This window comes from Cynocephalus volans, chromosome 10, assembly GCF_027409185.1.
Source record: "Cynocephalus volans isolate mCynVol1 chromosome 10, mCynVol1.pri, whole genome shotgun sequence".
In the NCBI taxonomy this organism is placed as follows: Eukaryota; Metazoa; Chordata; class Mammalia; order Dermoptera; family Cynocephalidae; genus Cynocephalus; species Cynocephalus volans.
In genome coordinates, this window is record NC_084469.1 from 36677880 (window position 1) to 36705105 (window position 27226).

A 27226-nucleotide genomic window follows, 5' to 3' on the forward strand; every position below is an offset into this window, starting at 1 on the left:
GGTAGAAGGATGACTTTTCATTACCATTCTTTTTATATTTTGAATTCATTTTTTAAAGGATGTACATCTATTATCTTTTGCAATAACCTTCTAAAAAGCTGTGATATGCATTTACACAGAAGGTGACAAAGTTGTTACACAATTTAACAGAAGGACAGTGCAAAAGGCTCAGAGAATGTAAGCACCATGAGGACAGGGAGTCTTTGTTTTGTTCACTGTTGTGTCCTGATTCCTGGAATAATGCCTGGCATGGGGTAGGTACTTAATAGTCGTATTTATGAAAAGAGTGGAGGGCCTGCCCAGTCATTTCATGACCTAACCACAGAAAGAGAAGTCTGGATTCTTAAATCCTACACATACGAGAAAGAAGCAGTGAAGGAGCTACATACATTGTATTTAAGGAAGTCAATTTCACTGCAAGTGTAGTTATTCTCGAAGAAGAGAGAGTGGAAGCTATGGGAATGAATGAAATTAGTGAGGGAGAGAGTAGGGCAAGAAGGCTGTTCACTTGTGGGGTGAATAGAGAGACAGCATGGGAACAGACTGGTGGAGGGAAGACCGGTGGAGCATTGTACCCCAGCAATCGGAGGACAGGAGCTCCAGGGAGGACAGATGGTCCACAGTATCAAAATATTCAACAGAGACAACCTGGGGGGTTTTCAAAGGATAGGACATACATTAGTAGTTCTTCTGGAAGAAAGGTGCCTTCTCCTATGCAGAGAACTGTCATACTGTTTTTGGGACACTGGTCCAAAAGGGCAGGCTTTAGCAGGAAAGAACATTGCTAACCCATGCTGTTTGCCTGTTGTCATCCCAGGTCAAGGCTGAATAATGATCCCTCAGTAGTCTTGCTGCTTATAGGCCCTTCATTCAGTTGTATGAAGGACCAAATTGACCTCTGTATTTCTTTTTTCCTTTCAGAATGCTGTTTCCAAGCATGGCTCTCAGTTCCAAGGCAATGCCCAGCATGATGCCCTAGAATTCCTGCTTTGGTTGCTGGATCGCGTGCATGAGGATTTGGAGGGCTCATCCCGAGGGCCGATATCTGAGAAGGTCAGTCACTTGCAAAACAACACGTTGTATTGGATTTCCTTTTTTTTGCTTAGAATATTTACTCAATTCCTCAAAACTGAGTCTTGAAATTAAGATCCTTAGGTTCCTATATATTCTGGCCACTGCACACACAGTGCTGTTCCCTGCTTGTTTCTCTTAGCTCTTTGCTTCAGACAAGGCCTTTCCTTCCAGTGCAGCATTTCTCATCCTCCCTAATCCCAGTGAGATAGTGAAGAAGGTTTCATTCTGGCTCAAAATTTGAATAAAAAATTTTTTTTGGTCTATGTTCTGTATGTTAGAATGGTCATCTGAGGCCATGAGGACCATTTCTTATTATTTTTGTTTGTTTGTTTTTCGATGGCTGGCTGGCATGGAGATCCGAACCCTTGACCATGGTGTTACCAGCACCAGCTCTAACAATTGAGCTAACCGGCCAGCTATCTTGTTATTTTTAGATGGTACCATTTCAACTCTTCCATTGCTTTCTCATTTTTGTTTCCTGCAGAGCAGCAATTCCTAACCTTTTCTTTCAAGACACAGGATGGATGATTTCTATGTGCAGTTAACATTCTCAGGTTTTGATGAAACTCCAAACTTTTGGGAGGGGGAAAGCAGTGCAGTAATTTGTTAATAGCCACAGCTAATGGATACATCAGCTATGTTCTTTCTGGACTTCTTTAAATAAAGATCAATGATTGGTTATATTCTAAAGTTATCCCTCTGTCTCCCACTAGAGAAGTAAAAGCAAATGAAGTTATTAGTTATTATATCATAGTTGAGGAAAATTATTATTATAATATCTGCAAATAATCTGCTGTAATTTTACTTATTTATTTAGGCAGCTGGCCAGTATATTTTAAAAACTCTTTTGTGAGCTTTGGTAATTAATCAGTAGCTCATTACTTTTGTGTGTCTCACAACTGATCCAGAGGCAGCTATAAGAACTGCTGCTTTAACCAGTTTTTTTGTTTTGTTTTGAATCTGGACACTCTATTCTCATCCTTCTCATGAATCAACTAAAACACCCTTTCAAAGTGTTTGGGTCTGTCATTATTTGCTTGGAGCCCATCATGTTCGAGCAGTAAGGGAATGCATGGCTCAGGAAGCTAAGGCTTTTTTTGTTCTTGAACTAGTCCACATCACCAGCTGTTATCTTTCTCTTTTAAAATGGCAACTTGCAACTTTAAGACAAGGAGAATGTGGCCGTATCTGTTCCATATATTAGAGAGATTATGGTGCCAGAGGAGATGGTCCAGGGACGGGATAGCTGGCCTCTGCCCACCCCGTCCTTACCAGGTTCCTGACTCGAGCACAGGAAAGAATTCAAGAGCAGAGTCATGGTAGAACGTGAGAACAGGTTTAATATAACGAATAAGAGATGCAGATTTCAGAGTGTGGCCTAGCTCCAGAGACAGAGCAGAGTCCACACCAAGTTTAACATGAAAGTAAGAAATACATACTTATAGCACAGAACGCAGGTTGGCTCAAGAGTGAGCAGCCAACCGCTAAAACAAGCTTAACACAAAAGTAAAACATGTACACCTCAGCTGGCAAACTGCAGGTCAGCCCCAGGAAAGTGAGCAACAACCCTGCCTTCTGCCAGGATTCAGCTTTTATAGTTTCACTGTATAATACATATTCATACTCTCTAATGAATATTCACCTAAGGGGGTGGGTCCCTGTTACATAACATAGTCTTGCACATGCTCAGTTGGTCTCTTTTTGGAGCCTGTTCATTGGTCAAATCCTATCACATGCACTGAACATTTTCAAGAATATTCTGTGTTCTTTAACACCCCTAGGGGAGGGTCAAAGGATAAATTGCATTTTCCTGAGCATGCTGAACTACTAGGGTTGTGTAAGCTCTCTCTACTGAGCATGCCCAGCCACTGGATTTGCATAAGCCAATCCCTTGTGGTCTCAGTTTCCCCCTCTGGTGCCGAAAATAGGCCTAACTAGCAATAGTAACTTTCTTCTAGGGGAGGGCCTAGAGGAGGGGCCTGAGGCCTTGGGGAGAGGCTTGAAATCTAGAGGCTTGTCCTGAAACCTGAACCCACGTCAACTGAGCACCTGCCCTCTCAGTTGGGTAACCTTCTCAAAGCAACACCGCCAAATAAGGGGCAGTGTCAGAATCTAAGCCCAAGAGAGTCTGCTTTGAAGGCCTATTTTCTTATTTTAAAAAAGAATCACCCCAGTCATTCCCCTCAAATGCATAAATGAATGATCACCATGGCAAAACCTGGGAGGACCATGCCCTCAAAGGTTATGATGGTTTCTCTGGGTTTTGGGATTATGGGTGATTGTCTATTTCTTTCTTCTTTTCTTTTCTTTTCCTTCTGTGGCTGGCCAGTATGGGGATTCAAACCTATGACTTTAGTGTTATAATGTTGTGCTCTAACCAACTGAGCTAATTGGCCAGCCTGATTTTTCTTTTATTTACAGTGATTTTTTTTTTGTTTATCTTATTCAGATCCTTTTAGTTATAAGTGACAAATTTAACTTGATCTAACTTAAGGAAAGGGCATTTATTGGCTTTTATAATGTGCAAGTCCAAAGGTTGAACCAGCTTCAGGTAGGGCTGGATCCAAGGACCAGATGATGTCACCAGGTCTTGAACTCTCTTTCTTTCTTATCTTTGGCTTCATTCTCCAGACTGGCTCTGCCCACAGGGTAGCAAGAGGGCCATCTGCAATGCTCACATAGTCTTTAGAGCTTGGGATTCCGGAAAAAGCCCAGGAAAGAGTCTGATTGTCCCAGTGTTGTCACATGTCCAGTCCTGGGCATGTGGCCAGAAGAGTGGAGTATTCTGATTGGGCACATGGGTCACAGGCCTGTGGGGGTGAATGTGAGCCAAGCAGGGCTTTTACAGAATTAGAACAGGTTGCTTCCCCAAAGAAAGGAATGTGTGCAGAGGAATATATGTCTACTACACTGTATATTCCATAAATTTATAGTGAACACATTTTGAAATCATAATGATGTATTTTTAAAAAGATAGTGCTTATTGAATGTTATATTCAAGGCACCTAACTTGGTGCTTTTCGTGACTTATTTTACTACCTAACACAAGTAGACACTCAATAAACTCTTGAATGATTGAATAAATTAGTTATCATGCTCTGGTATTTATAAAGATAACTCATATTTTACAGTTAATCGAAATTCAGGTTAAGGAAGTTGCTCAGGGTCACTCATCTTCTACTTGGTGGGAATAGAGTTGAACCTGGATCTGTCAATTCTAACGCCAGTATTCTAGATTCTTTTCCTTATCATGAGTGTCTCCTGCCTTCTCAGTTTCCCACCAGGGGGAGAGAGGAGACTTAGATGCAGGTGGCACCTCTTCCTGCTGCCTGTAGGAAAAGGCCTCTCATCCTGTTTCCCCTCTTCCTGGCTGTACCAGGCAGCTCTTCCCACCTGGAAAGCAGGTGAGATAGACAGCCTTCCAAATTGCCTTTCAGTTTTCCTCTTCTGTCCCTTGGTAGCAGGAAAAGGCATTGAGCATAAGGGTGGGAAGGACCACAGAGAGGTTCAGTAACTTGCCTCAAGGCACACAGCTAGTAAGTGGGAGAGCCAGGACCCAAATCTAGGAACCACAACTCTGTACCAGGGTTTCTTACCTCAGCACTTCGGACATTTGGGGCTGGATCGTTCTTTGTTGGGAAGGGCTGTCCTGTTCATTGTAGCATAAGTAGCATCTCTCTACCCAATCGATGCCGGTGGCACTACCCAGTTGTGATAACCAAAAATGTCTCCAGACATTGCCAAGTGTCCCCTGGGGGACAAAATCACCCCCAACTTGAGAACCACTGCTCTAGAACCTTTGTCCTTAACTACGGGGCACTGCCCCGAAACCTTTTTTTAAAGATAACTTTGAGTTTATTTAAGCCAAGAGGGCCTGCCAATAATTCTTTTAAACAACTTCACCACACGAGGAAAAGCAGCCATAATTAGTCTTCCAATGTCCAATATGCCCACTACAACATTCTCACACTGCAGCTAGATCTTTCTAGAAAGGGAATAAGATCATGTCACCCTCCTGTTTAAATTCCTTCAGTGGCTTCCTTTTGCATTTAGAACAAAATGCAGACTCCTGTGTGGCTGACAGGGCCCTTTCTGACTGGGCCTGCCGACCACTCAGTCTGATTCTAGACCCCTCTGGCCCTCGTTCACTGTCCCTGGCCACTCTAGCTGCTTTCGGGTCCTTAATGGGGCCAAGCATTTTAGGAGCGTGTCATTACACAGGCAAGGCCAGGGGTGGCTGCTGGCCAGAGGGAGGGCTTACCCAGCCCTTCATTTGACCTGATTTGAACCAGAAAAGATCTTTTTCTCTATCTGAGGTCAAAGACTCTCCTGAAATTTGCTCTCAGAAAATTGGGCTTCCTGTGGAGGCCCAGCTGCAGGTAAAGAGCATAGCTGCTGGGATTATTTGTCACAAAACTTCATTTCTCCTTTCCGAGGGGGGAAAATGGTCCTGTTCTCTGTGTAACTCTACATGATTTTTCTTTTTGAGGTTATTTCTGTTTTCAAGACATAGGAAAGCCATATAGCTGGATTTATTTGAAACTGGGATAGAAAACATAAGGACCGCTTTCTTTTCCCTTGTTTTAACAATTCTCAAGTGTTTTCATTCCGCGAAAAGGGCATGTTTTTACTACCCTAAAAACGCTAACACACAATCTCTTTGGCAGTTTGTTTTTAAGAACAAATGGCACTCTTGCAGAATCAAGGAGGGGATGGGGCTGGGGAGAAGCCCAGAAAGCTGACACGTATTAAGCACCTACTGTGTGCCAGGCAAGAGACTCATGTCATCTCTTTTAACAATAGCTCCATAAGGTGACATGCTGCTCCTATTCCTTGTAGATGCAGAGTGAGGCTCAGAGAATCAGTGTCGTGCCTGACCTCATAGTCCATGCTTTGTGAGGGACCCTCTGCTGCCCCTCACCCCAGCCTCGTTCAGGATTTTCTCTTTCCGTGTCCCGTCCCTGGGTGATCCTGTCCACAGCCACTCCAACACTGTTCAGGAGCACCCTGTGTCATGGCCAGAGTTCCTTGGCTGTAAGCAACGGCAACCAACTTGAGCTGACTCCCACAAGAAGGGAACTTAAGAGAAGGCCGAGGAGGAACACACAGGATTAAAGGGAAGACTGAAGAACCAGTGTGGAACAGTGAAGAATCAGACAGCCCTGGGGGAGGGCAGGTGTCTCAGAAGTGGGGACAGCTCTCGGCTGTCTTCCCTGGACACTACTGCTAGGATAAATGTTTTCAGCCTTTTGGCCACTCTGCTTGTGATTCACAGTCAGGGCAGGAGCATCTGGTTGGTGTGGCTTGCTTGGAACGTGGGCCTGTCCCTTGGCAGGGGAGGGCAGGCCCCCGATGAAAGAGCCCTCTCTAAACCTGGACGGGAGTCAATGTTCTAAAAGGGGTGCTACCACCAAAGAAGGAGCAGTGAATCCAGGGCAGCCGGAATGGAACAGTGTCCACTATGCATCCAGGTAACTCCTTCGAGCACCCCTCACCTGTTTGCCGTTGGATGTCTCTGCCTGGATGTTGTTCCCCTCAGCTTGGCCTGTTCTTCCCAAATCCACTTCTCCTTTTGACTTTCCCTGGTTAATGGAACTGGTGTTCTCTAGGCACCAAATTGGAACCTTGGCGTGGGTCGTGTCTGTCATCTTCCTTTCTCCCTCTGCTGCTGCAGGCAGGTGCTGAATTGTGAGCTGCGTACACAGGGTGTCTTGAATCCATCCCTCCTTTTCATTTTCATGGCTCCTTCTCTAATTCACCCAATTGTTACCTGGACCTTGAGCTTCTTAATCTTTGCCCTAACCTCCAAACTTCTTCATCCGGGGATGGCTGTCAAGTTAAAGCATCTCTCCAAGTGTGTCGCTACCGCCCAGGTTCAAACGCATCATGTACTCCCCCATGTGTAACGACAGCCACCACCCACACAGTGCTTGCCCTGTGCCGGGCACTGTTCTACGTGTTTTATGTATATTAACTCTTTAAATCTTCAAAACATCCCTATCAGATAGGTACCATCATGATCCCTTTATTACACTTGGCAAACCATTAGCAAAGAGGTTAAGTAACTTATTTTGCTGGATCAGAGAAGTTGAGTAACTCTCGCAGCCAGGTACCAGTGCAGGGATTTGAACCCCGGCAGTGTGACTCCAGCGTCTGCATTCTTGCCCTGGTACCACAACAGTCTTCCCCTGGACGTTAAAGCCCCCTCACCCCAACATGGCACCAGACTCACTTTCCAGCCCTGTTTTCTGTTTCCCTTTGCTCATCTTGTATTCTAGTCAAATTGGGCATAATAAAATATTAGGACAAATAAGAGTGACCTTTATGAGTACACTTATTTGTTCTAATATTTTATTATGAAAAATTGCAAACATATGGAAAAGTTAATTATACAGTGAATGCTCACACTCACCACCTCGATTCTACAACTTATATTTTACTAAATTTGCTGTATCTTGTATTTACCCATGTGTCCATCCCTCTGTCCACTTATTACTCCATCTTTTTTTTTTTTTCTTATTTTTTTGATGCACTTTGAGTAAATGGCACGCATCAGCACACTTTACCCCAGACACTTCTCATGTGTTCCTTTTGCCTGGTTCTGTCCTCTGCTTTCTAAAACCCTTCAACATTCACGTCACATTCCACCCATCTCCTCATCTGCACCGCACTGCCCTTCTGTTCTCCTAAGGTACGCCTTCTCAACGGGGAGGGTGCCACACAAGCCCGAAAGCCCCAAGGCCCTGGAAAGTGTTTCTTGGTGGGCAGATATTCACATAGTGCATAGATGCACATGCAGTATAGCTATAGTATTAAAGTTTCATGGTTGGGGGGATGAGGAAAGAATGTCTGAAAACACTCCTTGAGGAGAATGACAATGCAAAAGTTGAAAAATGCTGTTTTAGGGCATATTGTGTATGTGGCCTTATATAGATACTTGTATAGGTCATTTTATATTTTACTAAACAGCTTTATATTATGAGTGGCTTTGATTCTGGGATTGCCCTCAGGGACAGACCTCTTTGAGGACAGTGATTTTTGCATAACAGGGCTTTAAATAATTGCATCTCATGTGTGGGAGGGAGTGGGTGGGAGGTGAAGAATAAATTAGAGAAACTAGAAAGCTGGAGTAATCCATATTGGAAGTGGTAGGGGGTCCAGAGGAGGTTGGTGGCTTTGGGGTAGACAGAATGGGATAGGCTAAAAAACGACCCCCAAAGATTTCAGCGTCCTGTCTTATATGGTAAAGACTTCACAGGTGTGAGTAAGTTAAGAGTCATGAGGAGAGGTCATTACCTGGGATTATCCTTGTGGGTCCTAAATATAATACCAAGTGTTCTTATAAGAGGGAGGCAGAGGGAGACTTGAGAGACACAGAGGAGGCCGTGTGAAGACAGAACAGAGAGAGATGCGAAGATGCTGGCTGTGGAGACTGGAGTGAGCCAAGGAATTCCAGCAACCTCTAGAAGTTAGAAGAGGCAAGGAACGGGTTCTGTCCTAGAGCCTCCAGAGGGAGTGCAGCCCTGCTGACACCTTGATTTCTGCCCAGAGATACTGATTTTGGATATCTGGTTGTGAGCACCATGAGAAGATAAATTTCTATTGTTTGAAGCCACCAGTTTATGATAATTTGTACAGCAGCCACAGGAAACAAATACACAGAAGAATGCAAAGACACAATAGGACTGATGTATGGAGTGAAGGAAGCTTATACATGAAATTCCAAAATTTAAAGCCTCGTCTATCTGTGAAAGACGGTGCTAATCTGAAAACTGGCTTGCCGGAAAATGTGGGCAGGAATGGTTTAGCAGGGAGAAGATGGAGAGATTTGGTGCAGACGTCTTTGAGGTGAGGGCAGCCCACCTGCGTGAAATGTACAAGAGGCCTCTAGCCACTGAGGCCCAGCAGGCCGGAGGTCAAGTACAGGGGCTGTCAGTCCAGAGGGTAGAGTGGAGGCTGGGGAGTCATCTGAGTGAGCATTCGCCAAGGTTTGGGCTTCAGCTTTGGTCTCTTGTAGGGAATCTGGAAGGACAATGGGCTGTGAGGGTATTGAGTTATGGTGAAGGCAACGTTGAAGGTCAAGACTACAGAGGCCCAAAAAGGGATGATGTGCACCCAGGAGAAGGCGGTGACTCAGTGATCTGGAAGCAGTTGGTGTTAGGAGGTGCTCTAGATAGTATCTAATCTCGCCTCTTTCCTCATTTCTTTGCAGCTTCTGCCTGAAGCCAGTAGCACCTCTGAGAACCTCCTGTCGCCGTCAGCTCAGGTTTCTCTAGGTCAAAGCTTTGTGCAAAGCCACTTTCAAGCACAATTTAGGTAAGACTGGGATGTGTTTAGAATGTGTCACTCAAGGGCTCAGCAAACTTACTTGCTGGTAACCGGTCTCTTGTTGCCTGATTAACCCTGAGATTACAAAACAACAAGTCATAAACGCTCTTCTCTCTCCCATTATAAATCCTAGTTAACCACTCACTTCTATTGTCTCTGACCTTTGGTATTTCTTGTTTTCCTTCTTCCTGACTTCTGGGCCTTCCGCCTCCCCTAGAAGGAGGGTGATGAGAGGGTTATTCTACAGCATACGGAGGCCAGGATCTCACCAGCGAGCACTCACTCTGATGTTGGGGAGACCCTTCCTGTTTGTTCTTTGTAGCCAGAGAGCCCAATTTAACAAGTCATTCTGAGTTCAAGAGTTCCCAGTATGATGGAGAATATAAAAATACACAGTCTCTGAATTCAGAAAGAATGTGTTCTCTCTGGGCTTTTATATGTGAAAGTATAGAGACTCATACAAGGAAGGATATTTTCACGTGTTATCATGTTTAATGAAAGCACTGATAGCAGTGAGAGGTCAGAGGGGAGAAACCCCCGTGGGCTTCTTGGAGGAGGTGTGCTTTTTAATGGGCTCTGAAGGATGAATAAGATTGAATGGGTGGGAACATAGTCAACAAAAACAAATATAAGCTTAAAGGTGGGAGTGAGCATAATGGTCAGGATTGAGGGGAAGCCATTGGTTACAGTCTCCTGTAGGGGAGGTGCTTGTCCATACCTGAGAGTACTTGAAAAAGTTCATGGAAAAATAGGATTAAAAGCTAATGTGGATCCTTCCATGAACTTTTTGAAGTACACTTGTGTGTGTGTATTTAACCCTTACAAGAGTTCAAGAGATGAGTGTCACAATCTGGGAGGCTGGGCTTTTTGCAAGGACATGTAGTAAGTGGCAGCAGCAGGATTTGTCCTCTGAAATGTCCCCAAAGCACAAGTCTTGCCTTTGCGTCCTTTGTAATTCTTGCTCTTCCATTGCTTTTCCATCTCGCCTCATTCATTTGTTGTGATTTTCTGCTGTTACTTCAGTTGCTCAGAAGCTGTGGCTAACAAAAAGATTTTTTTATAGATTTTTTCTGGATGTTGCATTAAATTGTTTCAAAGCTGTGCTTGTCTCTGAGTCTTCTGGATAATATTTCCTTTTCTTTGCTTTGCAGTGTTTTTCATAGGTCTCCTGTTGGTTTTTTTCTCTTATTTACTTCTCTCCAAACAATGTAACAATTACTCAGTCTTCTAGAATTCCCTTGCAGCCATTTACTCCCATATTTTTCAGAGATTTGTTTTCATGGTGTTTGAACAGGAAGAGGTCACTTAATTGCCCAGAAACTGTCCTGATTTAGGATGTATTATATTTAGTAATCATTGATAAAATAAACAGGATGTGATTACTGTCTTTGAGGGTTATTGTTTATTTAGGAAGACCAAGTAGTCCCTGAAACACTTTGGAATAATGCCAAAGCTGCTTTCCACTGGAGCAGAAGAGTCCATAGCACTTCAGAAGTTCTCTGACTCTCTGTCCTCCCCCAGCAAGGAAGACCCTGAAGAAACAGTCAGAACAACCATGGGGCACTCTTTTCCTGCCCTGGTTGCTTAGAATATTGGGTAACAAAAATCTCTTCTAAATGAGCCTAGATTTTATAGTTGTGCCTGAAGAAAGGCCCACACATTTCCTGGGAGGTGTGGTGACACTTCAGGAGGTGGGCAGAAAGGAAACCTGGATTTCGTGACTACTGACCTTGAAAACTGCCAGCCGTGGAAGCTGCTTGTAGGGCGTGTGTCTTAACTTCAGGTGCCCAGGGCAGAGGCTGCTAGAAACAAAAGTAGGGACAGAGAAGAAAAAGAGGAAAGAACCTCTAGAAGGAGGGAAAGGACAGTATAAGGGGAGGGGGCATGTCAGGAGTGGAGAGGGGTCACCTAATCGCCACCACGCAGCATTCATTGGTGACCTTGTCCAATAAATTCACCCATCTCTCTGCTCACTTCGTTTTCTCTACGCTCCTCTCCTCTTTCCACACACACTTGCTTCCTTGCCTTCTTGGAAATATTCGAGTGCCTGCTACTGTGCTCGGTCCAGAGGTTCCTGTGAGGAGCACAGTTCCCTGCCCACCAGAAACCAGCCAAGTGTGTCCTCATTGATTTTCTCGATGCTTCATTCATGCCCCACTCTGTGCCAGGTTCTCTTCTAAGTGCTGTGAACAAGACCCAGCCCCTGCTCTCATGGGGCTCACATTCTGTTGGGGAGGGGGGTTTAGACAATACACAAGTAAACAACTTGTGAGGGTGATCAGTGAAATGATGAGGAGTAACTTGGGAGGTGGGGAGACAGCCAGCATGAGACAGGGTGCCCAGGGAAGGCTTCATTCCAGAGGGACATTTGACTGTGAGCAGAGGGACAGAGTCCACCATTGAAACAACCGGGGATAGGGTATTCCAGGCAGAGAAAACAGCAAAGGCAAAGGACCTGAGGTGGAAATGAACTTGGCAAGTTCAAGGAATGGAAAGGCCAGAGTAGCTGCCAAGTAGTGGGTGGGTAGGAGGTGGGGCTGGAGAGGTAGGCAGGGACCTGGTAGTGCAGGTTTTCAGTCCAAGTGTGTGGGTTTTAGACTCAAGGGCACAGGAAGCCCCTGCAGAGTTTAAAGCAGGGCATGGTCTAGTCTAGTTCATCAGTTTAAGAGATGACTCTGGTCGTTGAGTGATGAAGGGAGGGGAGAGAGGAGGCAGGAGCAGCAGATGGTCCTGCTGCAGTTGTCCCAAGGGGAGAACGATGTGGCTGCAACCACAGAGGTAGCGGTGGGGACGGACGGAAGTGGGTAGGTTTGGAGTATGTTTGGGATGTACAGTCAGCAGGACTTGCTAATGGGTTTAGGGATGTGGGGTGGAGGGACTGAGGGAAAGAAGAGATTCTAGTGACCCCTGGGTTTTTATATTATTATAGCTGGTGAGTGCTTTGGAGGGAACATTGAGGGTGCTTTGAACAACGTGTTCCGGGTGCCTGACTCGGTGTGGGTTGAGGTGGGGGTGTCACCTCCTGAGGAAGTGACATGGGAGCTGATCAGATGGTGAGGACTACCAGTGCCCTTTGGGTAGATTTCTTTCCTGTAGGATGATGAGTAAGAGGTGAGGAGTTCATGCTAAAAATGGACTGGTGGCAGCTAAACATACCTGCTTTGTGCCTGATAGTCTACAGTAGAGAAGTGTCATCAGGATGCCCATCTAGGTCTGAGAGGGGATGTTCTGCAGCGATCAGCGTGGGCAGCTCCACGCTGGTGCTCGTGAGTGGTGGCCCCCGCTGCCCTGCCTTTCTCCCGGCTTGCCTGGGCTGGTGGTGTCCTGTATGAAAGTGAGAGGCGGACGTGTGATCATGGGTTCATCGAGAGGCCTCTGTTCACTGAGGTTCTTCCTGCTCTGTCTCCCCTTAAGCCCTTTGTAAGGGACTGCGGTTTTGACTTTGGCTACAGGAGAAAAGAGGAAAGAGTATTAGAGTGCTGGGGCTTCTGGACTGTAGGAAAAATAGTTGTTCTAGATCATTATTATCACCACCTAAAAACGTCTGCAGGTTTGTTTGTTTTTTCCTGGGTGGCTGGCAGGTACAGAACCCTTGACCTTGGTGTTACCGCACTGTATTCTAACCAGCTGAGCTCTCTCACCAGCCATGCAAGTTTAATAACCAAAGATTGTTGCTATGTTGGAGTTTTGGCTGGAGGAGGGATTTTGTGTGTGTGTGTGTGTGTGTGTGTGTATGTGTGTGTGTGTATGTGTGTGTGTGTGTATTTGTTCAAATTCATGTCATTCATAGCCTTTATTCACAGAAAGTCTAATCTGTTGTCCCATTACAAGCAGCATTCCCTTTTAGGCAGAGTATGTTTTTGAAGGCTTCCTCAGAAGAGACCTTGGAAGGGTGAAATCTTGCTTACGTCCAGTTGCAATTATCATCGTTGACAGAGACAGCAGTCCCCTGTCCAGAGAGCAGGGAAATTTGGCCAAGTTTGCGGTGTGAGACGTGCGTGTATTCGGTGGCAGTTAAAGGGCAGAGTGGCAAGATGTGCAGGGTCCCAGCCCAGGCTCATTTTTGAGCATTTGCCGCAGGTGGAGAGCAGGTAGCAGTTCTCAGTTTTGTGGCAGCTGACCAGGTGAGCTTTGTAACAGAAGCAACTCAGTAAGGAAAACATGAACACCGAAGGGCAGTGGGTGGTTTTCTGTCCCTTTCTCTTGTGAGTGCTTGGGGGACAAAGGACAGGACTCTCGGGCCATGTTTGGGGTATGACTATAGCCCGATAACACAGCTGGACTTTTCTATAAAAGTGAGGCTGCCCTTTCTGTCTTCTTCTGGATCTGTTGGTCACCTTCACTCTGTCCTTGTGTTTCAGCCTTTGGGAAACAGGTGTATTTCACATCCTTTCTGTAGTTTATTATCAAAACAGTACATTTTCATTCCTTAAATATAATGTTAGCCCATTCTATGTTTTTTTGAACATCTGTGTTTAAAAATCTATGTCAGGGTATGTTTATTTTACACATCTCTTCCTACCTGATGAAGGTTCATGGCTCAATTTAAAAGTCATAGCCCTGAACCAGTTTAATATGATGTGACTCTTCACGAAAAATGCAACCCAGCCTAGTTTTAGCAGCCTGAAAAAAATTGAAGATGTCAATGAAAAATATCCTCTTTCATTGTTTGCACGAATGTGAAACAGGGTGGAAATTTCCCAATGACAAAAATACATGCTTCAGGCCTATTTTGTGCCTAGGTACATGGCAGGTGAAGGCAGAGAAGGACTGGAAGAGAATGGGGTGGCAGAGGAGACCCCACCAATGTCAGGTCCCCCCGCTGGCTGGTGCTTGCTGTTTGAAGCTCTGCTTTTACCAAAACGCCACCCCGGTTCGCTTAAAGGGAAAACTCCAGAGGCAGCAAGAGTGATTGAACTGTTAAATACTGGGGTTTGTTTTCTAAAGTCATGACTGATGTTCTGATAACTTGTATCCAAAAGAGCAGACTTGCAATGAGCGGATCGCTTGGGCTCACCTTGGGTAGCACCCTGAAGTTTGTGTTCTTGGTGATCTGGTTTTTCCTATTTTGTCTGCTTAGGGGAAAACCAATGGAGCAGGACTAGTACTAACTGCAGGGACTCTGGAAACCTGGTTCTAATACCAGCTCTGGTTTCTTGCCAACTTAACCCTGGTAAGAGCACAGACTCCAGAGCCAGATGGCCAGCAGGGTGCTATTCTGTATCCCCAAGGAAGTGAATGTAGATTTTAGGATAATTAACGTAGCATGCAGAAATGCCTTATATCTTGGAAGAATATGGTGCATTATACGGTTAAGGAAATAAAATGGGAGCAGCCATGTGGAATATAAAAGCTGCACTTTACTTTCAGAGATCTGCGCTAAAGTCAGCGAGTGCTGAATTTAAAAGAGGTGAGAGGATGTACGGAAACAGTCACGTCTATCTACTGGGCAACCATTGCCACCCCCTCGTCTGAGCAAAGGAACGCAGTCATGATGATGAGTGTGGGCTCTGGAAACTGAGCCTAGCTTTGTCCCTTAAGAGCTGTGTGTCCTTTGGCAAGTTACTTAACCTCCCTGTGCTTCAGTCTTTTCCTCTGTAAAATGGGTATAATACTGATGGTTATGGGTACTAAATTGGTTAATACATGTTCAGTGCTTGGAACAGTGCCCAGTTCTTAGTAAACGCGGTTTCAGTGTTAGCTTTTACTATTAGCTGCTGTTTTCTGAACTTTATTGTCTCTTCATCTGTACAAGGAGGGTGGACTACATCCGTGGTTTTCTGCCCAAGGTGAGCACTAGACTCACCTGGTGAGCTTTTAAAATTCTGATGCCTGAGCCCTTCCCCACCCAGCTTGAAACAGAGTCCCTGGGGGTAGGGCCTGGCCATATGAATTTCTAAAAAGCTTCCTGTGTGATTCCGGGGGAGGGGAAAAGGTGGTCCTGAGATCCTTCAGCTTCAAAGTTGGCATGCTCTGTTTCTATTTGGAGAGGTTATAGCTTCCCTTCCCATACTCGATACACTAACAACGTGTGATTAAACTTTCTTTTCCTTTCTTTTTTCTTAATTGAAATGAAAGTCCTGCAAGATAAAATTAACCATTTTAACGTGTACAATTCAGTGGCCTGTACATTCACAGTGTTGTACAACCACCATCTCCTTCTAGTTCCTAAACATTTTCATCACCCCAAAAGAAAATCTGGTGCCAGTCATGTCAGTCCCCGCTCCTCCCGGTCCCAGCCCCTGGCAACCACCCATTTGCTTTCTGTCTCTACGGCTTTGCCTATTCTGGATAGTTCATATAAACGGAATCACCCAACAGGTGGCCTTTTGCGTGTGGCTTCTTTCCCTTAGTATAATGAATTCCAGGTTCATCACATTGCAGTGTGGGTCAGAACTTCATTCCCTTCTGCGGCTGAGTTACATTTCACTGTGGGTATACCATGCTCTGACCATCTGTTTATCTGCTGATGGACAGTTAGTTTGTTCCTACCTTTCGGCCATCGTGAAGAGTGCCACTGTGAACATTTATGTATAAGTCTCTTTGAACACCTGCTTTCAGTTCTTCTGGGTGGAATCGCTCAGGGTGGAAATGCAGTGGTAATTCTGTATTTAACTCTTTGAGGACCCACTGAACTGCTCACATGTGATTAAACTTTCATCTCTGTTCTTTACCCCTACAGATCTTCCTTGACTTGTCCCCACTGCCTGAAACAGAGCAACACCTTTGATCCTTTCCTGTGTGTGTCCCTACCCATCCCCTTGCGCCAGACGAGGTACGTGAGTGTCGCAGCTTGCCTCGTGAACTTGACTTCCATCCTTACTCGATGCTGGGAACCTTCTGGCCTTGCATCTGCCATTTTCTCTCTTTTGCGTCTGAGCCAGCATTTCTCGAAGACAAGCCAGTTTTGTCACTGGGTCACATTCAATGTGACAATTAAAATGAAAGGTTACTGTATCCCTTCTTTAGCTGAGGAAGGAGTTGTGAATGGAATGCTTTTGTTTATCAGCACCATTGCTGGGCTTAGGTCAGTGGCATGGACCCATCGGTACCACTTGGTCAGACAGGGGCAAACTGGGGAAAATCTGTCACCACTTACTTTTCCCTGCTTTATTTCAGAATCCTTTTTCTTCTTTGTGAAGGTATAGGGAAAAGATTTCTTTAAGGAGCAAAGAAAGAAAAATGGAGGTAGGGTTGGGGAAGAGGTGCAGTGGAGCTCACTCTACAAAAGTAAGAAGCACACAGTAAAGCCTGCTCCACGGAAGTCCCAGTCTTAGCAGTGGCCATTAAGACAACTGGCTGATGTCAGTGTCACAGAATGCTGGCGAGCCTTCGCTGGCATTGAGACGGAGGCATTTCTTCTGTGTGTTCCCCACGTTTTTAAGTACAAAGTCTCTTACCCTCTACCTCTTGACATCCTCTGTCTTCAGGATACAGCCGAAGACATTGACATCTTCATAAGGCTTCCCTGGCAGCTGTCTCCCTTTGTGCTCTGAAATCCTGGGCTGCTGATTGTTTACAACACAAGTATAACTGCTGGCTTTACTATAACATGGCTTATACTGTCATCAGTGACACCACTGAATAATGTCTACTGATAGATGTGATCTGAGACTCCCTCTCTGATAGCACAGTGGTTAAGACCACTGACTTTGGAGCCAGACTGCCCAGGTTCAAATCCCATCTCTCTTAATTAACTGAGTGACTTGGACACTTAGTACTGTATCGAACAGGAGAAACAGGAGTCAGAAGAGTGAGCCTTGGTGTGTTGGTAGAGATGGTGGGAAGTGGAAGCAGATATTTCCAAGGGAGAATTTCATTAAGGGAAGAACACCGTCAGTAGTGTTGCTTTGTACTGGGAAAAGCAGCTTGACAGCTTTACTTTTCAAACTCCAAAGTTTGTTTTTGTTTAAGACTATCTATTTCACAAATAGAGCCTTGAGATCAGAGACCTGCATGGTGATTATTAATCAAATACCTTTTGTTTTTCTCTCTCTAGACAGTTTAGGAGATATGGCTCTCTGCTGCTCCCTAGTGGCAGTGTACCTAAAGTGCAGGGACCCAACCAGGAAGCGGAGATTAACTAAATGCTAAACTTAATTGTCCGTGGTATTGGTGACAGTTTATATCAGTCCCTTAAGGATGTTGCCCCCTTCCTATTTTCCAGATTCTTGAGCGTGACCTTGGCCTTCTCCTCTAGGAGTCAGCGGTTCCTGCGGGTTGGCCTGGCCGTGCCGATCTTCAGCACAGTGGCAGCCCTGAGAAAGATGGTTGCAGAGGAAGGAGGCATCCCTGCAGATGAGGTGTGATGGAATTGCATTGGGGCCTGGTCACTGGATGACAGAGTGCCGCCTGGGCCAGCTGTCTAGACTGTTCAGGCTGATTTGTGGTTCCCAGGTGACTCCAGAGTGACTCACGGGTTTCTGTTTGATTAGTAGTCCCTGGTGTCTGTGATGACAGGGCCTTGACTGCTCCCTGCATTTACACAGAATGACCAGAAAAGGACACCTTTGCCTTCCAAGAAGGGGATGATGATTAGGATCTAATAATTCTAATAATAGCTAGCCATCAGTCTTGCTTACTAAGTCCTGGGTACTACTTCATGAACTTTATATTTATTTATATTCGTGGCTGATTTAATCACAAGTATCCTGTGAATTGGACATGACAATTATCCTCATTTTACCAGTGAGGAGAAAAGAAGTCCTGAGGGGTTAAGTGACTTGCCTAAGGTCACACAGCTAGCAAGTGTCTGAGCCAGGATTTGAACCCAGATGGTTCTGCACCATGTACTACTATTATACTATGTACTGAGCTACTATTGTACTATGAAAACGCTGTATTTTCATTCCTGAGAATATAAACCAAGATCCTGAAGGGACAATAAATGAAATATGAGAAACTGCTGAGAGCGATGAGGATTCCTAACATGAGAGAGGAGATTTGGGAGACAGTGGGATGGCTGTGTTCTGCCTTTTTTTTTTTAAGGGGTCTTGGTAAAGGGATTGGCTTCACTGTGACCGAGGGGCCCCCATGGAAGGTGGGGTGGGGGTAGCGATGATGGTGGTGTGAAGCAACAGGGCAGGATGGAAAGGGCTCAGAATGGGTTCCAATTGTGATTCAGCAACTGCAGCTTTAATTATAACATGGAAACTTTATACTTTTCTGACTGCTTCATGGGCTTTTTTCAAATCAGAAATATTTTTAACTTTTTTATAAAAGTCTACCACATATACCATAAAATGTATGTATCTTAAGATTGTGGTCTGGTGACTTTTTACATATGTCTAGGTCTGTATTATTGCTACTGAGCCTTTTCATCAGCCCTGAGGGTTCCTTCCTGCTTCCACCCAGTCATTCCCTCTGACCTCTGTCACTTCCTTGTTAAATTTTTATGAGGATCTCACATGGGGGATAAATGTGTGTATGTTGCTTTGTAATTCAAAAGTGCTCTATAGGGACCTATTGAGAGAGAGAATAAGACAGTGGGTGAAAGTCTTGAGGAAAAAAATGGTAATAATAAAAGCTCAAAAGGGGGAAGTCTGAGAGAGGTAGACTTTGCATAGCTAAGAGTGTGGGACTGTCAGGAATTTGATGAGAGGTGTGATGTGTTTGTTCAGGAAGATAGAAATTAATTCCATCCTCCCTCCCTCCTTTACTGCTGCTTTTAGGTTGAGCAATTTTTCTTTATTCCATCTCTTCTGGTTTTGGAAATATACATTGTATTTCTCTTCTTTTAATGGTTGTTATTAAGATGTCAACCTACATAATTAACAAAGTCTAATGTTAATCTTCCCAAACAACACAGGATCTTGGTATGCATTAATTTCCCTTATACCTTTTTGATTTAGATATTAGTGTAATAGATATTATTGTTGTCTACTATTTGAACCTCTTCTTCCCTCTCCCACCAGTGTAGTAGTACTAATAGTTATGACAGTTTTCTATAATCAATGCATGTTTACATTTACCAATATTTACCATTTTCTTTAGTTCATAATTTCTTTTTACAACTCAAATTTTCCTTCTGACTCAGTTTTTTTTTTTTTAATCCCGAAATGTAATTTTTTGCAAGAGAACTCCAGCTAGTGTGCCTTGAATGAGTTATGTGTGTTGAGATATTCATTCCTTCAGCTCTCGAGGCAGCAGAGTTGGATCTGGGGCAGCCAGGACCCCTAAGGCAATCCTTTCCCTTCTCTATCACTTAACCATCTCCTTCTGTTTACCTCATTGTTTCATTAAAATATTTTTTATATATGACATAATGTGAAAAAGATTAGTGACACTATTTAGAAGTTCTCCCAGTCGAGCTGTTAGTGGTAAACACTTACTTTTTGTGTTTATCTGAAGAAGGCTTTATTTTATTCTCATTTTCCCTCGTAGTTTAGCTGGGTATAAAACATTAGATTTTGAGTTTTCTTTTTTGTTCCAGTTGAGATGTCTGTGGTTTATCTGATTGTTATCCCTATGGTGTTTTGTTACTAAAAGTATGTAGCCTCTTAGTCAGAAGGAAGGAAAGGTGAAAAAAGAGATTGAAGACTATCAGTCCCTTTTAGATTTCTTGTCTGTTAAGTTCTCTTTGAGAAATCAAGAGGGAAAATGATCCTTCTCATTCCAGATGATCTTGGTTGAACTGCATCCCAATGGATTCCAGCGTTCTTTCTTTGATGAGGAGGACCTGAATACCATTGCAGATGGAGATAATGTGTATGCCTTCCAAGTCCCTCCGTCACCTGGCCAGGGAACGCTTCCAGGTACAATAGTGCTTTGCATAATTTTATTTGGATGTTATGAGTTATAGGTTTGAGAGGATACTCTTTGGGTGCTAAAACATAAAACATTTAGTTTAGCACTTGGAACTGTCTGGCTTTTTTTCCCTGATAGTTGATATACAGAGGGTTGATATTAGAAATCATTCAGCGAATACAGTATTCTCAAAACCTTGGCAAATATCAGAATCACCCAGAGGGCTTGTGAAAGCAGATTTATGGGCCCCACCCACAGAGTTTATGATTCAGTAGGCCTGGGGTGGGGCCCGAGAGTTTACATGTTTAACAAGTTCCTGGGTGATACTGGTGCTGCAGGTCCTGGGGACCATACTTTGAGAATCACTATTCAGTACAGGTGCTGGGGGAATCTGTATGTCTTCAGGACTCAAGGTTCAAGGTCTGTGTTTTTAGTCAAACTTCTACAAATTTGAGCAGTAGATGGCCAAAGAGGTTACTAAATAACTTTTTGTTAATAGTTCCACTTCATAAACTTTGTTTTTCCTAAATCTTAGACAATTTCTAACAGTCTTTCATTGTATGTCAGTATATATTTTGGCTCAATTAGCTGGTCAAGAAGGCCCATTTCTAAAGGACCCTGTGCCAGTGTTACCCCAGATGCATCCTATGCTCTAACCCCATGTGCTCAGCCAGCATAGGGAGCGGGCTGTGGGAGCTGGATGTTGGTGGGTCTCTGAGTTGACGGGGAGATTCTGGGCACTGGGAATCTGGAACAAGACATTGACCAACCTGACTGTGTTATCACCCAGTGAAACAAGTCCTCATTTCTAGTTTAATCATGGGTGGCACACCTTTTCCTTGAAAGTCAAAATTTCAGAATGGATTGGAAAAGGGGGATGTGTTCAGTCCCTCTACTTCCACAGTGGTAAAGATTGTCACCTTCTCTGTGTACTTCTTATGTTGACTTTCTAAGAGGGTGGATACTCTGGGGGCTATCCAATCAAGTCATACCATCAACCAAAATCATTTTGGAGTATTTTTCAGTTTGCTTTGAAAAGTGTTCATTAAATCTTTGCCCTTATTTTAAAATGATTGGCTGAAAACAACTGCACATTCACTTCCATGCATGTGATCTTCATGTGCCAGGTGGCACAAGTGCCATGAACTTTATGATCTCCCTCTGAAGCCCTTGGGGGTCTTCCCAGTGGGGGTTAATTTATGCTCAGAGAAGGAGGGGCTGGAGAAGCCAAGGTTCTGACCCAGCACAGCAGCTCCCTGAAGAATACGATGCCATTCTCTCTCCTCCAGTTCCTCCGTCGGGTCTGTCGGTCTCCCCATGCTTGGCAGCCCGGGAGGGTCAGCGACTCTCCCCGCCTCTCCACAGTGAGGACACGGTGCCAATCCTCTTCTGTAACTTGGTGGGGGCAGGGCAGCAGGCTAGCAGGTAGGTTTAACTTTGTCCTTTTTTCATGTGATGTCAGGGATTTGTAGACCTGTCCTTGGGATTCTGTCTAGAATAATTCTAACTCGATAAAGTTTAATATCTATTCCCAAACTGGGAGTAGAGAGAAGGGTACTTTCTGATCAAGAGGATTGGAAATAACTGCCTTAAGCAGATAGCTGACATCATCCTTAATCATCAAACGTCAGAGGCTTTCCTATTAATTGCAGGAATAATTATTTTCATTGTCTCTACTGTTACCTTATATTGTGTTGTGAGGGCTAGCAGTTCAGTAAGACAAGCTAAAAGAAAGTAGCTGTAAGAAAAGAGGAGATAAAATTACCTCTAGGTGTAGATTTTATGTCTGTCCAGAAAACCAAGAACTGGAAAGTGATGAAGACTAATGACAGGGTTTATTTGGGAAAAGTGACCGGTGACAGAAGAAATGTACAAAAACAAATAGCTTTCTTATATAGTAAAAATACAGGTTTAAAAGATAGAATTCCAATATGAAATGTTTAGATTGATAAAATGTTTCTAAAATATATCTAGAATAATAAACTGGAAAGAATAGCCAGAAAATATTGGGGGAGGGAAGGAGAAAGAGAGTTTGTTTTATTACAACAGGATTCAGTTTTAATTATTAAAATATTGTGATATGGGCAGAAAAATATACAATTAAATCAATGGAATAGAATAGGCCAAAGTGTCTGTATGTATATATCATTTGATAATAAAAATGATATATTTCCTATTACTAGGCAGTGAATACATTAGTCAATAGGTAAAGCTAGGCTAGGTGATTTCTTTCTTTCTTTTTACTTTAAATACTCGATTTTTTTTACTCCTGCCATAAAGTCACATGTTTGAATTCCAGATTGATTAGAAAGGTAACTATAGAAAAGGAAGCCACAAAATAATGTAAAGACAGTATAGGGGAATATTTATATCTTTGGGTGGGGGGCTATTTTAACACCTAAGGCAGGAGACTATAAAGGAAAAGGCTGATGTTTAAAATATATTAAAAATTTTAAACTGAAAACAAATTTGAAAGGCAAAGGACAAATGAGAAAAAATATTTATGTCATGTGAGAGGTGAAGGATTGATATCCATCATATAAAATCTAGCTCTCTCTCAAATGAATGAGATAAATACTCTTGGTGAAATGAGCCCCAGAGATTAACATTAGTTCACAGAAGAAATATAAACATAGTTAAGGTATTCAGCATCATTAGTAGAAGAAATTCTTATTGCAATAGCAGGATACTATTCTTAAGCTTTCAGATTGTTAAAGGATTTTTAGAAATTCATAATACTTCTGGGCAAGAGCCAGGGAATCAGACACCTCCCTCACTGGTACATTGGTATGGCTTTTCTGGAGGGCAGTTTGGGAATAAATAGCTTTGGTCTTGCCCTTCCACTTGTGGGAACTTTATCCTAAGGGAACAATTGGTCATGTGCACCCAAAGGTGTCTGAACAAGAATATATGGAGTTTCTGCCATAAGCAAGCATTATTTAAATAAAAAATTGGAAGCAATGTGAATGCCTAACAATGCAGGATTAGTTAAATAAACTGATCTGTCCGTACAACAGTGGATGCACAGTGCCCTTGCCCATCCAGACACACCTCCCATTTGTGCTGTGTCTTAGCAAAGGTTATTCAACAGTGTCACATTCTTACCCTGCTGGAACTTTATGCAACCTTCCATGATATGGCTTGGAAACATAAGTGGTCAGTGATTTGTCCAGTGGTGTCCAGGGCGGAGCTGGGACCAAGAGCGACAGGCGCATTCAGCATTCATTGTACTACAAGCTCACTGCTGGGTGTTCATCGGGTTGGGATATGGAAAACATTTCCAGTTGTGAGAATATTCCTGATACACAAAACTGGCAATTGTGTCGTCTAGATTTATCCCTGCCTTGCTTTCCTCTGAATCCAGTGTTCTTTTATTCGTTACTGTGGGGAAGCCAGCTGATCATTGGGAGTGCTCTTCATGCCACAGTGTCTGGCTTTGCAGTTTATACTGCAGGGTTTCCTTTTGTAATGAAGTTCTCTGGCAATTTTGTATCACGCATGGCTCTTAACTCTGATCCAATTGAGAAGAACTGAGGATACTGTTGGATGTGATTGCTGTTTCCTTGACTGGAATGACCTCATTTCCTTGGATTTTCAGGTTTGGACCTCCTTTCCTAATAAGGGAAGACAGGACCATTTCCTGGGCCCAGCTCCAGCAGTGTATTCTCAGTAAGGTCAGCTATCTCATGAAGAGTGAGGCTCCTGGACAGGTCAGTGTGTGTGTGCTGGTGGTGGGGAGGTGGGATCTAGGGGTAGCTTGGGGGGAAAAGAATTTGCTATTAATGAAGAGTGTTCACCCTGTTTTATAAAACGACTTTGATCTATGTGCAAGGAAGTAACCATTTTATAGCCTGTGGTGTTTTACTCTGACATTACAAAATACCTTTCATGAATGGAGCTTTTTCTTGTTAAATCTTGCAAAATATCATTAGAATAAAGAGTGACATTTACATTATTCTTCTCAATCTTGTATATTTATGGCTTTTATAGTTTTCCTTAGAGGACAGCACATTGTAATAAATTGTAACTTATACATTTAGATCAGAAATTTCCAGAAACTTGAGATATAACTTCTGTGGAATTTAAAATTGATGATATGTCTACATATGAAAGTCTAGATATTAAAATTGTTTTGTCTAGTTTTTGAAAAACTGAGATAAAAACTCAAAGGAAAACCCCTCTTTGCCTTGTTCATTTATTTATTCTCAGATTGATAGTTTCCAAATAAAAACAACATTTAAAAATCATTGATTTATAGCTGCTATAAAATCAAACTATTTTAATGGCTGCCTGGCATAGAAGATGTTGAAATTTTTAGGGACAGGTTAGTAACACCAGAATCTCATTTACCCCTAACTGTGTTCTCTTAGTAAGAGCTTTTCATCTGGGAGATGTACCAAACTTATTTCAGAGATGATTCCTCATAATTCAAGTTCCTTCCTGCTCAGGGAAAGCCATACATTTGATTTAGGATTTATATCAAATACCACTTTGTTAAAGACCTTCACTACATTTGTGCCAGCCTTTATCTCCAAAGGATTTTTTCCAATATACTACAAAACAGATCTGCACTGCACCCAAGTTAGAAACTCTAACTTCTCTCCAAGTAGGTCAGAATATCTAGTGATAGCTTCAGCCACTCCCAAAATCTGTGCTACTGATGCTTGAAAGTGGACGACACCACTTTCATGTGAACATTTAATTCAGCTGTCCTTGTTCTCTACCTGCTCCCATACATAGACTTTTGCCCCTATGCCTTTATAGTTATTTCAGTTTTAGAAGCTGATCAAGCCGTCGGTGGGGCCAGAAAAATTCTAACACAGGCAACCTTCAACTCAACCATGGATGCTTTTCCAAAGGTTCATGGGTAAATGTATGGTTGGGCGTACTTTTCTGTAGGAATTATGTGTTCCAAATTTTTGTGAGGCTCCCATGCTAGCCCACACTTTTAACCCATGATTCTTTTAATACTATGCTAAATAATGGCTCAATATGGTAATTTGAAAAGGATGTATTCAGATCACAGCACTGAACTGAAGAGATTAAATGAAGTGACCATGTATGGAAGGTTGTAAAATGGATCTCCTTAGCCAAGAATAGAAGACGGGAAAAGGTGTCTTACAAAAATGACCAATTTGCTGGGCAGAATTAATTTGCATGAATTATGGGGAAAAAAAATTGATCATTGCCAGAACATTTTTACGAGACTTTGTAAACTTGGGTGTGTGAGGCCAGCACTATTTCTTTGTGTGCAGGCAGGGTAAGCTGCATCCAAACAGCAAGGCTCAATTAGGGGTGACAGAGGAAAAAGAGTTTTCTCCCCCAGATTTAAGTTCACATTCTCATCAGGACGTGTCCCCTTACGTGGCCAACCCTGAGCGTAGCCCCTGCAGTCAGCTCGCTCCCAGGCACGGGTTTTCTCTTTGTTGAAGCCATAGGTCAACTAGAGTGTGGATACAGTCCAGTTAGACCTGCAGACTCCCTGACCTTCACACTCAAGACCCTCTACAAGCAGGCTCAGGTTTACCTACCGACCTCATGTCCCGTTGCTCCCTGCAAACATAGGCTGCCACAGCCGATGGAGTCGACTCATAGCTCTTTGCATGTTTTGGGTCATTCTGTCTCCCCATGCGCTGCTTCTCTTTCCTGAACTTCTAGTGCTTTTCTCTTATCCCCCTGCCATAGTTCAACCTACGTTTCCCCAATGTTTTTAAGGCAAAGATGTCTGCCTTTTACCTCTGTCAGAGTTTGGAAGGAAATTTTAATTTTTTTGTAGTTGTTGCCAAGGTCATCAGTGACAAATTTAAGAACTATATTTCCATTATTTGAATGAAGACCCCATTGATTTTTTATTGTGGTAAAATATACGTCACATTTATTTACTTTAACCGCTCATAAGTATACATTAATTACATTCACAATGTTGTGCAATTGCTGCCACTGTCTATACCCCCAGTTTTCTCAATGTCCCCAACAAAAACCTTATACCCATTAAACAACAATTCCCCGTGTCCTCCTCCCCCAGCCCATTGTGACTGCCCTTCTACTCTATGTCTCTATGAATTTGCCTGTTCTAGGTACTTCATATGACTAGAATTGTATATTATTTGTCCCTTTGTGACTGGCTTATTTCACTAAGTGTCATGTTTTTTCAAGGTTCATTCATGTTGTATCATGTGTCAGAATTTCCTTCCTCTTTAAGGCTGAGTAATAGTCCAGTGTATGGATATACCACATTTAGTTTATCCATTCATTTGTTGATGGACGCTTGGGCTGTTTCTACCTTTTGACTATTGTGAATAAGGTTGCATTGAACTTTGGTGTAAATATATCTGTTCGAACCCCTGCTTTCAGTTCTTTTGGATATATACCTAGGAGTAGAATTAATGGGTTATATGGTAGTTCTACATTTAACCTTTTGAGAAACTGCCAAAATGTTTTCTACAGCAGCTGCACCATTTTATATTCCCACCAGCAATGCTCAAGGTTTCAATTTCTTTACATCCTTGCCAATGCTTGTTAATTTCTTTTTGGATTAAACTTTTTATTATTATTATTATTATTAAAATCATCCCAGTGGGTATGAAGTAGCACCTCATTGTGGTCTTGGTTTGCATTTCTCTAATGACTCATGGTACTGACCATCTTTTCATGTGCTTATTGGCCATCTGTATATGTTTGGAGAAATGTCTATTCAAGTCCTTTGCCCATTTTTGAACTGGGTTATTTGTTCCATTGAATTTTTAACAGGCGTCTTCAATTTAAACATGTCACTGATTGTAAGTCTCACTTTAATTTCAGAAATGTTAGAATATGATAAAATGTGTATTTTTAGAATAAAAACTAAGGTGGTATCTCTTTATGTGGCTTATTTTGTAACATAGGAGTATTTATTTTGCATGTGGTATGTAAGATATACTTAACTTGTTTTTAGATAATTGCCTCATTGTGGTGATGTTAATCATCTTAGTAAAGTAGGTTAAGTTACCTATTAATAATGAGCATAATTGAGTTATTTTCCATTAACTGTACCAGGATCTGTTCCAGTTAAACACTTCTTATTTAAATACACTGTTCA

The 27226-nt window shown here is 43.0% G+C and overlaps 1 protein-coding gene across 1 annotated transcript in view; it reads left to right on the top strand.

The window, feature by feature from the left end:
* USP43 (ubiquitin specific peptidase 43) overlaps window positions 1–27226 on the top strand; it is a 65452-nt gene that overhangs the window by 7283 nt on the left and 30943 nt on the right. The window contains 7 exon segments of the mRNA XM_063112725.1: window positions 922–1053; window positions 9287–9390; window positions 16085–16177; window positions 17570–17705; window positions 20021–20156; window positions 21438–21573; window positions 23747–23858. Coding sequence (XP_062968795.1) covers window positions 922–1053; window positions 9287–9390; window positions 16085–16177; window positions 17570–17705; window positions 20021–20156; window positions 21438–21573; window positions 23747–23858 — 849 coding nt within the window.